This window comes from Coloeus monedula (genome assembly GCF_965178545.1).
Source record: "Coloeus monedula genome assembly, chromosome: 12".
In the NCBI taxonomy this organism is placed as follows: Eukaryota; Metazoa; Chordata; class Aves; order Passeriformes; family Corvidae; genus Coloeus; species Coloeus monedula.
Genome location: NC_138792.1, coordinates 21,266,541 through 21,281,865, shown reverse-complemented (window position 1 = coordinate 21,281,865; position 15,325 = coordinate 21,266,541). Strand labels below are relative to the sequence as shown.

The following is a 15,325-nucleotide window of genomic DNA, read 5'->3' as shown; positions in this document are numbered from 1 at the left end:
CAGACACGCCACAAACCAAACAAACAGCAAAGCCCCTCCTTTGAGTGAATATTTTACAGGTTCCGGCAACATAAGAGACTCTTTCCCATCAATTATTGCAGTTATTGCTCCACGCCTTTTGGAGGGACTTGAAGAAAACCTCAGGTTTGACAGAGAGCACTAAAGGCAAGTAAGTTGATTCCAATACTAAATACACTGTTTCCACAGAGAACAAATTTCATCCCTTACAATCCTGCAATCAGCACTGTCACTGCCAGCCAAGCTCAATGCTGCCCTTGGCAGCACCAACAAACTACTACCAATGCGACATCACCTCTGAATTAAACGCTGTACTGTTTTACAACTCAGAGCCCTTCTTCTCTGCTCCTCGCAGCTGTATTGACCAGGCAGAGATAACAGCGGCTACGTAAAAAACCCGAAACCCACATTATTTCACTTTCAGAGCGCCCAACACCGGGCCACGTCATCTCCTGACAGAGCCTGCCCGCAGCTCTAGGAGCTGTTCGCACTTCCTCCAGCCAGAGAGCGAGCGGTGACTCACCCAACCCCAGCAACTACTAGCAAACCCAGCAACCCGGGCTGCTGGCTTTCGAGCACAGATAACTCACACAGGTCAACACATATTGCTTTGGAACTCGTATCTCATTTTAATTAAGACTAGACACTTCCACCTAGTTTCACACTGTAATGACAGCCCAGCCTCCTGGGGCAGACGGCCAGCATGCAGCTCCACACGAGGTGTAGCCGGTGGTTCACCCTCCACTCTGGCAGGGTCTCTGTCCTCGCTGTGGGGTTTTCTGTGGCTGTGAGTTGTACCCCAGCACACCCAATCAGTCTGCAGGGCCCAGCTCTGCCCCAGGCAGTGACACAGCTACGTGTTACCCGTGCTGGGTGGGGAGGCAGGGCGGGGACAGGCCTCTCGCCTGTGCTGCAACTGCCTCCTGCTCTCTGATGGCTCTGGGGGGACATCCTTGTCCTCTGGCTGCACAGGGGAAGCACGACACTGGGAGATTTCTGCAGGCACCTGTATAGCAAGAACTGGTACACCAAAGAAAAAGCTGCCATGAAACACTACATAAACAGCCCCAAAACCAGACAAAGCAACATGACATTTCCACACCTATTTAACAAAGGATGCTACACAAGTCTGTGAAGCTGCAATCGATTTTACTCTCAGCACCAAGACTTTTGAAAGATAATAGCCTTAAATATGAATCTTATGTCCTTCCTCAAAATCCCCAACCCAGCCTGTATTACACTGTCACCTGGAAACAAAACAGTGGTCTAAGTCTCAGGGGCTTAACATCTGTACTCGAATCACTTCCCAACCTCCAAGTGGAAACAGGAAGCAGCTTTCTTAGTTATACTGAGGGCCATAAGGAATTGGGAGTATTACTGCTGCATTCTGACTTCTTCTAAACCACATGAGAAATCAGACTCAGACAGCAATGAACCCGATAGTTACATCTCAAAGCAAACTAGTCCTGAAGTGTCAGCTCCCACCCTCAGTGACACTAACGAGAACAGGGCATGCTTCACCCTCACCTCTCAGCTAGGTTAGGGAAGCAGACATTTCACCCAAAATCACTTAGAAGAGCACTCTGCTCTTCTCTATCATTTTCCTCTCAAGATGGAAACTACTTCTCATTTCAGCAGAGGAAGTGTGAGCAGGAAGAAGAAACAGCACAGAAACATACCTACAAGATAAGGCTAATGCTGTTACAGCTGGAGGAGGGGTAAAGAACTGAGGGCTTCGGTGGATCGATACTGCGTTTGTCCCTACTGGGTCTCCCGTGGACCGCTTACACAGCACTCCGCTAGCACCTACACGCGTGCATACAATATCAGCTTCGCAGGTGGTTGCGAACAGCCGCTCACACAGACAATCTATGCACAAACCGGAGACAAAGAGGTGAGAGGGGTTCTCTGCATGCAATTCTGAGGTGTTTAATGGCAACACCCCAAAGGGACCAGAGGCAAGAAAGAACAACAACCAAAAGCCCGCGCCAGTTTTATCCCGAAAACTCCCAACGGCAGGCAGAGCATCCAAAAACAATAGTCTGAGGGCTGGGGGGCAGAGGCAAGGTTGAATGACATAACAAGGGCCAATGGGAAAAGGGATGGGAGGGGGGAGAGGGCCAGTGACCAGCAGAATCTAGACAAAGGGAGAACTTTCCGGCACAGTGTTGTAAGGAGAAACCACTTTTAAGGCAACTTGAGGGGTGTAAAGTGGACTTAGCCATGGCAACAGACGGGTGGTGAGCAGGCTACATGGTTTTTGCCTGTTTGCACATCACTGAGAACTGAAGGTACCAAGTTATCAAGTCTTTCTTAGATTGAAATCACATTTTACATCAATGCACAGCTTTAGTTACAAATGCAGTACTAAAGGTGAGTGCCAAGACTGTATGTCCTGAGGAACATGCACTTTTTGTTACAGGGCCCAGATGACAACCATTGACTTGGCAAATTCAGGGCTTTTACTGAACATTTAAGATAATTGTTATCAAATAGCTTTGGGCACTTTGATTTTCTGGAAAAATCTTGTGCCTCTCCTGTAGCAGAGCTCCAGGAGCATTCATTCCGCCAGGGTGGTGGAAAGATGTCAACTCTGGCTGGAGGGCAGCTACAGACACTGCAAGGTGATGTCAGGACTTTTGGCCATCTTCCCACACATAAAGCCTGTATGAAAACAAGAACGTTAAAGACTTGCACAAGACAAACACAGATTTCTTTTGAACAAAGCTCGATCACACTAGCCTGTGAGGAGGCTGCTCTGAACTGGCCCCCAGCTCAGGGAGTGCCTGCTTTGCACAGGAAAATGATGCTCCCACCTTCTCTCTCCTCAGAGCACCCAAGACTGTGAGCTCTACACCCAGCTGGGGCACAGCTGTACACCCTATTCCCCCACACCAGGACTCAGTCAAGACAATTCAGATGCGGTTACTGCATTTAGAATAACCAGGACCTCAAAAACAACCCACGAAACAAAAAGCAGCAGCAGGTTGTCAGTTCAGCCCATTCCAGAAGAAACTGAACACAGACTACTCACCCTGGTTTGGTAATACAGGTATCTATTTTATTAAAAAAGTTACAAACAGGTGGACTGTAGGGTTGTCTTACAAAATGACAAGAATGAATTCTACTGGAAAAATCTTTTTACAAAGCATTATAGGTAATTGTTCCATTTTTGCACTTGTTATTCAGGATTTCACCTATGACTGATAAAGATACAGTACATTAGATACAAGATGTTAGGTTACATTTTTATTTGTAGAGCCCTACTGCAGTGATTTGAACAACTCCTAAACAGATGCCATAGCAAAGACAATACATATTGCATTTATTATTAGCCTTTTACTCTAATGAGCAACTTCACATGCAAACTATTGAGGAAGCCTAAATAAACTTTTGGTCCCTTTTCCCCCCCAAAGTGTGCTGACGAAACCATCTCTCATTTTCCCAGTCCTGTCACTCTAAGCTAGTTCAAGTTTAAGGTTTGTTTTTTGTTTTGTTTTGGGGGTTTTTTGGTTGTTTTGTTTTTTTCTTTTTTCTTTTTTTTTTTTTGCTGAGGTCAATGAAAATGAACACTGCTTTGAAAACTACCCCTAGGAATGAACCACTGATCAATATCAACCAAATTTTTCCTTCTTAGACAAAGGAAAACTAGAATCTTTATGAATTACTTTCATATCCTATTACTTCCTTACAACCTACAAAAAAGATCAACAACCATCACTTTAAAAAAAAAATCTACTTTGAATACAAGGTTTGGTTTAGTTCTGATATTAAAGTGCAAACCTAAGTATTAGCCTTAGCCTGTTTATAAAGTTTGTACAAACAGGAAAAAAAATTCAAGTAACCCCACAGAAAAAAATCAGGTGTTTCAATAACCAGGCAGAAATCCTGGTGTCCTCCTCTTTTCAGGATTCAAATTCAACACTGAATGTAGACACAGAATCTTTATTTCTGCTAATATTGTAAAGTCAGCCTGCATTATTACCAAAAATCCACATTAATATTGAGATACTGTACCGGTGATCTTTTATTGTTTTAAATGCCATCATCCACAATACAATTTTTGAGTTTTAACCTCATATATCCATCACTGCTTTTACTGGAGCTTTTCTCATCGATATTTAGCTATTACAGGGAAAGAATGTACACTTCTAGAAGCATGTTCAAATGACTAAAGCTGGGCTCCTAAAAACCTAGAACTTTGGTGCAGTAGGTGAGCTGCAGTTATTAAATTTCTGCAAAAAAAAAATACACATTTTAAACCACTGCTAGAAAAAGCTCTCATGTATGCAACACATTAATAAAAGTGAACAAAAAGATTTCGTCTGTTCTTTGTACATTTTCATTCTGCTCTTTATACCTGTGTTATTGTCAAAATTTTCAAGTATTCAGAGAAAATGTTGATCAGGTAAACAATAAGGAAGGCAATGGCTGTTTAAAGCACACTTGCAGTTAGTATCACTGAAACCTGGTGCTTTTCCCCTTGTTACACCAACTTGTCTCTAATATTAACCTTGCTCATTGGGGAAAAAAAAACCTAAAAAGCAACTTGTGACAGTGCAAGAAAAACTTTAACAAATATTGCTTTAAAATATTATTCAGAAAGACAAATATTAGAACTATAAAATGTAAAGTGATTTTATTTGCATTAGATTTTCATGTGCAGAGGTCTACTAGATGTCTCTTACTGCGCCAGGCAAAGCTGAGCTGACAGGTAGGCATAGAGCCCATTTTGAAGGATACATTATCCCTTTTCAAAGGCATAGAGAAGCTATTTGTAAACAAGCAAGTTTAGAAACTCAGTAGAAGGAAAAGTGTGCTGCATTTTTCAATGCTACAATTGTCATTTTTGATTAAGAAACCCGAGACTGTGAGAAACATCAGCTGAGACTTTACATCTTATTCCAAGTAATCCCTACTGTCAAATCAGACTGGTTACAAACACATTGTCACAGCTGCATTTGCCAAGAAAAGGGATACTACATCCATACAACAGAGGTGCCTTCAGTATCTTTTCATGACACTGTCACACGTAAACAAAAAGTCTCAAATGACCAACTACATTGTAGAGAAAACCTTGCAAATAGAAATAAGCACTGATGCGAGGTAATATACAGAAGTAACCATTTGTTTAAGGCTCAATTTATTCTCCATTAAAACTCTCTTCTTTCAAAAGGCATTGAGTAGGTAATACTGAGTTTAAGTATTTAATAAATACAAGTTCAGAAATTGATTAAAGAAATCAATTAAAATATTAAAAATGAACTTTTGCATATTAGCCATTATATGAACCTAGAAAGCTATAAAATGACTGATAGATAAACGACAGATTTTAAAACTTAGGGTAAACATGCTAAGCATTCTGATTAAGGTGTGTGGATCCTGGAGACCACCAACCTTATGCACTTAGATGTATGGCAATGTGCTGTGATAGAGACAGGTTTACCAAGGCTCAGCTCTGCAACCTGGGCTGAAAGTTCTCCAAAGCAGCATCTGTGCAAGTTTCCTCTGAGTTTTATCTGCAATTAAAAAAAAAAAACAACAAAACAAACAAACAAAAAACACTAATGAAAGCCATATTCAATACACATTCAAAATGAACATGGCTTCTCCCCTGCCTGGAACAGCCAGTTTTCCACCCTGAGCTCCAAAGCACTGTTTTCTACAGCAGCATTCCCAAATTCTCCACTAACTCTGGTAACACAAGAGGCAAGCAGGTAACAATCTACTGCTATTAACTTTGTAACAGCTGCTGCTCTGGGACATGAAATTGCATCTAAAGATCTGAAAATGCCAGGAAATTTAAGTTCTCTTATACAGATGCACCAATGCAGGACCCAGTGTATGTGTAACACCCAGTAACATACAGCAGTGGCCTTTAGCACAAGTTCTGGGAACAGGCAAATGAGCCAACTAACTCAGTTTTGACATCCGAGTTCTCAGCTATCAGATCCTCTAAACAACTCCTAAAAAAGCCCCTTAGCATTCAGATAGCCTCAGCAGGAACAGAGCTGTACACCACCATCCTCAATCAAGCACACCAACACATTACCAATGTGACCAAAACATCTTTGCATTTCAGATAACTTGCTTGTAGCTCCCATGATTTATCTGCAGAGATATCCTAAAAGTCTCAGGCAAAGCTCAAAGTCTGTAGAAAATTGTCACTGCAAGTGCATGTACTTCACTCTAGCTTGATCCATGGCATTTCAGGGATTTTGAGGAGCCTTCTCAATTCTTGAAGTGATTTCTCCAAACAACTCGGGACCTTATGTTTCCCACTGCACCATTTCTTTTCAGCTGTTGATTTGCTCTAAGTTAACAGTTTGTCACGACAGAGTGCTCTGACATAGCCAGGGTTCTCCTTCTTGCCTAACATTCAGGAGCAGCACTCCTGCCCTGACAGGAGCCAACAGCCAGGTTTTTTTTGCTTGTTTGTATGTTTTCCAACTAACAGCAATTCTCTCCCAGTCTGGTGAGATCACTCCCACCTCACACACTGTTGCTGGTCCAAAAGTTTTAGACAGAGAGGGTCCCTCTGCTGTCAAAAGCAGCAAACCAACATTTAGCTTCTCATGGGGATGGATTAGACCTGCTTAATACATGTTTTATCTTTCCTTAGCACACAGAAGAGGCACCATTTACAGTGCAGCTCCTCATCCTACCAGAGTGAGATCCACCCCAAAAACTTCATCTAAGCCCAGCATTCAATAATGTGGTCAGCAAAGAATTGCTGGGAATAGTAAGAACTGTAAAAAAAAGTTATGGTATTTTCCTCTACATGCCCTTCAACATCCTTGTATTTGCAGGTTAGGGACATCACAATTCAGATTTGTCATCTTTCCATTTAAGTTGTGTTTAGTTACTACAATTAACACTATATGGTACCTTATCTGGCTTCATCTGCCTGTGGTATTTTTTAGCACTCTCTGGTCTCTTCTGTGAGCAGGCAGAAGAGACGGGGAAGTTCAACAACATAGTATAATAAATGTGTCTGTGTTGCACAGCCACATAAACCAGAAGAGAGTACACTTTCAGTTCTTATTCCTTGAGAGGAATACTCTTCCTTCAGCCTTGCTAATACCAGTTACTCATGAACACAGGGGACAAATCACTAATCAGCATCAGTCTTTCATACCAACATTAAGGTGTTACAAATCCTATTAATATCAGAAAGACTTCAGTGCACGAGCACTGTACCAGATACCATATTTTAAAGAAGACTCAAAATACAAAACAGTGTCATACTGAAAATCCAAGAGAAATACTGGAGCAAGGAACACAAAGCAGGTCCTGGAATTCTCCTATCTCTGAATGCAAGAACAAAACAACAGAAGACCACTGCAGAAACAGGAAAGGGGAGGTGGGAAGCAGGATGTGAGAACAACACACGTTTTTAAAAGGAACTACGGGTTATCCTGACTATGCAGTTATGTTCCATCCTTCATCTCACCCAAGGCAGCTGACTGGAACAGCAGTTTAGCAAATGTTCCTCAAAAACACGAAAGAACCTACACACCATAGCTGACAGACAGGCCAAGGTATCAGCACCAAAAAGAGGTTAAACGATACCTGTGATTTAAAACTGACACTGGAACAGCCTCAGGCAAACCCAGGCCCAGCAAAAAATCCACCCCCACCCCTCCCATGGGTTTCTGCATCAGAACTGCAGGGACACAAACGGTTGTATGAACTGCTCTCTGAACTGACACACCTAAGACTCCTCCTGGACACAACCTGGTTACAGAACACAGAGATGATGATGATTATTCCAGGACACAGTTGTAGTTCAAGCCCACTTCCTACACACAGATTTTCAGACAGCTGGTTCTACTTCCTCAGTTTCAATTTACCTAGGAGGGGTCACTCCTAAAGCAGAGGTCTGACAAGCAGCAATTGTTTCCTGGATCACAGATAAGCAGGATTACAAAGCTGATTAGAGCTATCACAAGACACCATCAGCATCTCTCCTACCAGAGCACATCAGACAGAAATTATCAAGCAGCAAAGGCATATGATAAAGTTAATGAGATCCTACATCTACTCAATCAAAGAGCAAGGATAGAATGGGAGCCAGGAAGAGGAAAATACCCCAAAAGTGTTAGGCTGAAATGAAATATACAGGGCATGAAGACTGAAAAGCCAGAATGAGTAATAAAAGTTCCAGACATGGTGAGAACTGGACTGAATAGGAAATGGCTCAGGAAGGAACAACTTGTTTGGCACAGGTGATGAGGCTATATTGGGCAGAGAGAGCATTCCCCAGAAGCAAGGAAGCAGTTTGCTGCTAAAGGCTTGGGGTGGTTGTCTAAGCCAGGCAGAAGGAAGGAGAGGAAATCTGTATCACAAAAGCTTAGGATCCTCTGTCTCAAGAGCTCACAAAGACATAAGAATACAGCTGTTTCTTCTAAAGCAAGAACATGTTTAGGAAACCCACCAAATCTACACACAAGTTGTCATTCAAAGGAATAACATGTGGCCCTGCCCCTACTTCAATTTCACCTTTAAGATTAAATGTGCTACTTAGTGCTCAATCCAGAAGCAGAGAGGTTACAAAGCCTCCCTTAGAAGCAATCAATTCCAGAACTATAAATTTCAAGGATGAAAGGCCTGATTGCGTCAGAGTTTAAGACAGCAACCAGCACAGGATGAACCATTAGTAATCCAGGGAACTGCCATACCCTTTGGCATGATACTTCTAGTCCACATAATCTTGTCTGTGAAGCTGCCTTAGAAATAGCTGCAACATTGCATTACTATACACAACTCAGAATATTACCCCTGCAGCACTCAATTTTTTTAAAAAAGGCAGTAATTTCTTAGATTCATTTCTTCCTAGACCTCTAAAGATTCTGCAGGTGTGATTAACATAAAAGACTTGTGTATTTTTCTCTGCTCCAAAACAAGTTCACTCACCTTTCAACAAGCAAATCTCAAACTTACACACACCTCTTACACAGTGACAGCAGCCCTTCCTAATTTCACAGAACTGGAGATAAAAACATCATGTATTATCTCTAGCATGACAATGCTAGGGCCATGAGCACCTACAATTTTATATTTACAAAGCACTTGATAACAATCTCAAAGACAAGCTTTGAGACTTCACTCTCTGACCTCGCACTCAAGACTAAAGAAGATACATGGTCCAAAGCTTCCAATAATAACCTATTTTCCCTCTTGTCACTCAGATACAAAAAGCTCTTTTGAGTTAAGCAAGTTACTAACATGGCAGTGGGACTCTGAGCCTCAAGTAGTGCAGCTGTCAGGAGGAGCAGTTCCTTCCCCTGAATTTCCACATCCTCCCTCATTCCTGCACTTGCCCTTGGAGATCATGACGAGTTGTTTGCAAAGACAGGTCCAACAGACAACTGGAGGTCTGAGGGACCAGCTGGCTGCATACAGAGCACACCAATGGTGCTTTGCAGTAACGTGGATTCGATACAGCGGTGAAACAAGACCTGCAACAGCTACAGGGGAAACAAGAGTGTGGGGGGGGTCCAGAACCACCTCATGGGAATGCACATCGGAGAGGAACAGACCCATTCACAGTCAGGTGAAAAAGGTGTGTAAAAGGACCACATGTGTGAAAGGCCAACGACAGTTGTCCTGGAGGAAAAAAATAAAAATCAAAGCAACACCTGACACAGGGGAAGCTTTACAAAGGGCCCTCTGAACACTGCACTCTCATCACACCTCTTATGAGTCACTGGGAAAGGAGAGTTGTGCATTTGGGAAGCCATTTTACAGTTCTCTGCTCTGGAGATTTGAGATGAAGAGCACTTTGTGCATGCCCTTGACTATTACATATGGGCTTCAAGCCACTTCTCACCTCTCAGGGTGGTTCTCTTGCAAAAGAAACTTATTCTACTGATAAGGCAGAAGGGTACTCTAAGTACAGTCAGTTTCTGTACCACAGAATTTTATTTCTTTTAAACAAGCTCAAAGTCTTCTCAGAACAACTACTGGGAAATTTGGTAACAATAATCCCATTGAACTCCAAGGTAGCTCCCATTACTTGAAAATAATTCAGATACCAGCTACAAGAATAAACCCACTGCAACATCACAAAGCATTATTCAGAATAATGTAGCATCAAATACAGCACTGACAGTCAAAATAGGTGCAGATACCATCATTCACTTTGTGTCATTGTAAAATTACTGCAAACAAATGCAGCATTCCCTGACTAATCCTACTGAGGTAACACAAGAAGTCCATTTGACTCAACCACATGCACAAGCTCCCATCTCTTTTGGAGGAAGGCTGCCTCCAGGTTAGACTGCCTCATTTCAGACTCCCTGTCCCTTTATCTTGTATTTAAACACTGTGTTTGGGCACCTCAGTTAGTTAAGACTGTTCCACCAACCTGCTCTGTATGGCCGTGGTTGAGGTTTTTCTTAATTTCTCTCACTGGATGATGCAAGTTGTACAACATTGATCTTGTTTTTCAGGCAGGGAGGCATAGTTCATTTGCCTGACGATCTCAGCAAACAGTTCATCGACCATTGTTTTGCTCTTGGCTGACGTCTCCATGAAGGGACAGCCCCACTCCTGAGCCAGGGCTCTGCCTTCTGCAGATAAGACCTCCCTCTCTGACTCCAGATCCACTTTATTCCCCACTAGGATCAGAGGAACTTTCTCGTATCTCTTCACCCGGACAATCTGGTCCCTCATCGGCTTGATGTCCTGATCAAACAATCCAGCTGGTTAGTACATGTAAGGAATCACATGGAATTGCTATAGAACCACTACAGAAACACATTTTAATAACCCTCATGTGCAACTGAACATTAAAAATACATCGGAAGACTTCTTAAACTCATAGTCACACAGATATAGAATTCAGAGAAAATCTACTACCTATCACTAAGTTACTTTTTCTTTTATATAAATACATGCACATTTTATAGAATTTATGTGCATATACAAACAGAAAGTGACAGTCAGTTCAGCCACAGGAGGACACAGTATCGCTGCTCTGAAGGCTAGCTGCAGCTTTCTGAAGAAGTTGTCTCAAGTCTAAGGACCTGTAACCCTAGCAGGGGCATGCCATTACACAACCATTTAGGAAGTTTGTGCTTAGCTTACAGCTTGAGAAAGCCATACATTTAAATAAAGCCTTCTCAGTCCTGCAATGCTTAGAATAATTCATTGTGAACACATTTAATCACATGTAAGTAACCAAATTAGATGCTGTAAAGAGATTTTATTACCTAGAGATGCATTTATTCAAGTTTGAGCCGACATGGGGAGTTTACACTTGAAAGTCTGAGTCAGCCTCCTCTGCCCCGAGTGTTTTAAGTTATTATCAGTACTACAGATTCTTGCACAGTACTGAGACAAAGCAATCCCAGCGTTTGAAGTTACCACTGTGTAAAGAACTGCAGAGTGGTTTACACCTACAGCTTTCAGAGCAAACACACTACAGACAGACAGAAATAATTAAATATTAACAAGGTGGATTATTGTACATCCATTCCTCAAATAATGCGGGCTCACTGGAACCCAAAAATCAGTGAAAATGAGAGCAGAAGCATCCCAATGTCACTGTTGTTTTCCAGAGATAAGCATGTCTTCAGCTTGCACAGGGCTGTTTCGAGGCCTCTGCTAAGATAAGGTTTAGCCTTCAGCAGAAGCAAACTGGGGGTGTGAAAGGTCTTGCCAAGCAGCTGGAGCACACCCAGCTCGGCAGCCCAAGCCAAGGCAGGAGTTGCAAAACCCTGCACTGCATAGAGCGCTGCTAAACTCACTGCCCAAAAACAAAGCCCGGTTTCTACAGGCAGCTTAGACCAGTTACTGGCTGAGATATTTCCATTTTTTTGGAGAGTTTTAATAATAGAAATCAAATCCAGATCTACAAATTATCACATACAGCTGGTTCTCCTCTCCAGTACTCCATCTATGCTGTGAGAGCATCGAGCTCATGCTGGACAGGAATATATTTGGGGGGAGGGAGCGGAAAATAACAGCTCACTTAACAAGTCACAACTCCAGAACAATGAGACTCTCTTCAAGAGCAACTGGAGAAACATGCCTTTTAGGAAGGAGAGGGGATTGGAAGGGGAAGTCTTGATTCTAATATCGAGTGATTTCTTCACAAAAGGGGATTGCCAAGAGATTTCTGTTGGGGAAGTGGGAGCTAGTCATTGTTCTCCAGCACTGCGTGGGATTTAACAATGGTGGCACCCTGATAAGTACCTGCAAAGCAAGCAGTTTTCCACCAAGAAGCAAGGCTGGTAAATGCGCTTTCAAGCTGGGCATTTACACTTTTGGCCCCTCGGAGATAAAGCGCTTCTACGCACACGTGGGCTACCCCTAAAACTTCCTCCTCGGCCCAGAGCCTTCCCGGGGGCAGGGACGGCTCCCTCCGAGGACGGGACATCAGGCGAGGTTACCTGGAAGGACTGCTGGTTGACCAGGCTGTAGACGAGGATGAATCCCTGCCCGTTCTTGATGTAGAGGTCGCGCATGGAGGCGAACTGCTCAGTGCCCGCCGTGTCCAGGATCTCCAGCACCGAGGGGGACGAGTCCACCTCAATCTCCTTGCGGTAGAAGTCCTCGATGGTGGGGTCGTACTTCTCGATGAAGGTCCCGGTGACGAACTGCACCGTCAGGGCGGATTTCCCCACCCCCCCGCTGCCCAGCACCACCACCTTGTACTCCCGCATCAGGCCCTGCTCGCCTTTCCCCGCCGGGCCCGGGCCTAGGGCAGGCAGCACCGCGGCCCTCGCATAGCCCCGGCCCGCCTCAGGAAAAGGGCAAGGCCACGCTGCTCCCGCGCCGTCCTGAGGGGAGGGAGAGCCCCGTCAGTACCCGGCGCGGCCCCAGCCCCAGTGCCCTCCTTCACCGCCGCGCTCTCCCCATCACCGCCTCAGCCACGGGACCCGCCCGCCAGGGCCACCCCCCACCCGGAAGGGTTTTGCTGAGGCACCGGAGGCGGCCCCGCCCCGTCGCCGCCCGCTCACTTCCGGTGTCCTGCGTCACGGCACGCCCGAACTGCGCCCGGGGGGGCAGGTTGGAATGTGACACCGAGGCACCCGTACTGTGATGGGGGACAGATTTGCGTGAGGCACCGAGGCACTGTCCCTACCCGGCCCCCCAATATGGCGGCCTTAACATGGCAGTCGCGCCCGCAGTCCCTTCAAGGGCGGTTCTGTGAGAGGCGTGTTGTCCCTCCACGAGCTCCTGCTCAGCACTCGATAGCTCGAACTCCTTAAACTCCTCTGAGCTCCCTGCCGGCAAGAGACCCGCGGGAGAGGGGACGCGGGCTGTGACACCGGCACCACGGTTCTTCATCCCTGGAAGCCCGCTGGGCTGGTGACAAAGAGGGTCACCAAGTTCATCAGAGGGATGGAGCACCCATCCATTTATATGAGTAAATCCTGAGAGAATTGGGATTGTTCAGCCTGGAGATGAGAAAGCTTTGGGGTGACCTAAGTGCCCCTTCCGGTCCCTGAAGGGAATTTACAGGAAAGACAGAGAGGGACTGTTTACAAATACATGTAGTGACAGGAAAGGGGGAATGGGTTCAGACTGAAAGAGTGTAGGTTAAGATTAGATATTAAGAAAAAAAAATCTTTACTGTAAGGGTGGTGAGGCCCTGGCACAGGCTGCCCAGCAAAGCTGTGGCTGCCCCATCCCTGGAAGTGTCCAAGACCAGGCTGGACAGGGCTTGGAGCAACCTGGGATACTGGAAGGTGTCCCTGCCCATGGCAGGGGGGTGAAACGAGATCATCTTTAAGGTTCTTTCTAACCCAAACCACTCTGTGATTCTGTGAAAGTTGTTAGCTCTACGTGCAAGATTTGTCCCGTGTCTTTTCACCTCCACAGCTGCCACAAGCCTCACTGCTCGGCTGCTACGCGCTTTCTCCCGTTTCCGTCGGAGCCCTCTCCATGGAAATCCTCCCAGAACCGGCACGAGTCTTCCCAGCTAAACTCCGGATGCTGCGCTTGGCGGCGTCGGGGCTCCCGCGGCGCGGCTGACAGCAGGTGTCAGCACAGCACCAGGGCCATTCCCGGCCGCTTTGGGAATTGGCCCCGGCGCTTCCCTCGTCAATGGAACTCCCGCGTTGTTAAGAGGAAGTAACTAAAAAGAATCAACGTCTCTTTTCTATCTAAAATAAAATCCCCCAGTCACTTCAGACCCAACTCGATGATTCCCACCCGTAGGGGAAGCTGCCCTCCAATAAAACCAAATTTGTTTCTGCTGCTCCCTGAGGCCTGCAGAATTTCAGCAGACACGTGTGAGATGCTGGATTTGCCCCTTTACCCTCTGCATCACCTGTTTGATTGCAAGTCCAAGGAAGACACAGCTGCCGCGTTGTGTCCATCCTGGGCTTCCAGCAGCCCTAGAGAGGTGCCTGGTCCAGGCTGAAACCATCCAAAGGTACTGAGAAGGTGACTCTGCTTGTGGCTGTTTTCACAAACAGCCTTATTTTATTCGCTTTCTTTCCATAAAGAGAACATGTCCATTATGGGAAAAGGTCAGTGAGGACTTTTATCCTCCAGAACAAATCTTACACCAAATTTGATTCACTCTTCTTTATTACATGTAAGTAAAAAGCCCTCTCCTTCCTTTGCCATTGCCTCCAGAATTGTGTTGTCAAGTGAATTGCTGGCAGGAGGCAGACGTGCTTGGATGGAAGATTTTCATGTGGCTGGTGAATCAGCTCAAAAATGTAAAAAAGGTGAGCATTAAAACAGGCTGCCTCCTACTTTAACCCCATTAGAAATCACGAGTTGTTGCAAAGTACCTTAATGCACTCAGGGTGCTCAGGATAAAGGAAAGCCACAGCTGCTCCCAGAGGAGCTTCCCATCTAATTTTAACAATGACACAATGGTGACAGTGACAAACGGGGGGAGGGAGAAAAGGGGCAAGGGAGGATGAGGGTGACAATAATAAGATTACACGGTCACTTAGGTTCATTATGTGCATGGCTTTGTGGCACTGCTGATCCATTATGTTTGTGATCGGTGGAGGAATGACTTCGGGAGAGGAAGGGAACAAAGCACAGCGGGAGAAAAGCCAAATGTATTTTTGTGCAATTGACTTTAACCAGCAATGCCTCACTCTTGGGCTGAGGGGAAGCCTAAGCAGGTGGACACAGAATTGGGAAACTGGATTTTTTTTTTCCCTCCTGCAGTATTGATTTGGATTCCCAAGATTTATTTCCCAACTCACAGCACTTTATACCTGGGCATAGATGTCTACAGCTGAAAAAAAAGGCTGATCTCGAAGTGCACCAGGTTGTTCATTATCCTTAAGACAAGTCATTCCCTTCATTAACAGTTTGCACAGCTCTT

At 44.9% G+C, this 15,325-nt stretch overlaps 1 protein-coding gene across 1 annotated transcript; it reads right to left on the bottom strand.

The window, feature by feature from the left end:
- Window positions 1-3,057: 3,057 nt before the first annotated feature.
- On the bottom strand, window positions 3,058-12,891 carry RAP2C (RAP2C, member of RAS oncogene family). Its single transcript, XM_082289291.1, has 3 exons — window positions 12,417-12,891; window positions 10,388-10,707; window positions 3,058-5,537 (listed from the first exon to the last, which is right to left on the bottom strand). Exons 1-2 carry the CDS (start codon window positions 12,687-12,689, stop codon window positions 10,429-10,431), a joined length of 552 nt encoding a protein of 183 aa, XP_082145417.1. The 5' UTR covers window positions 12,690-12,891; the 3' UTR covers window positions 3,058-5,537; window positions 10,388-10,428.
- Window positions 12,892-15,325: the final 2,434 nt, after the last annotated feature.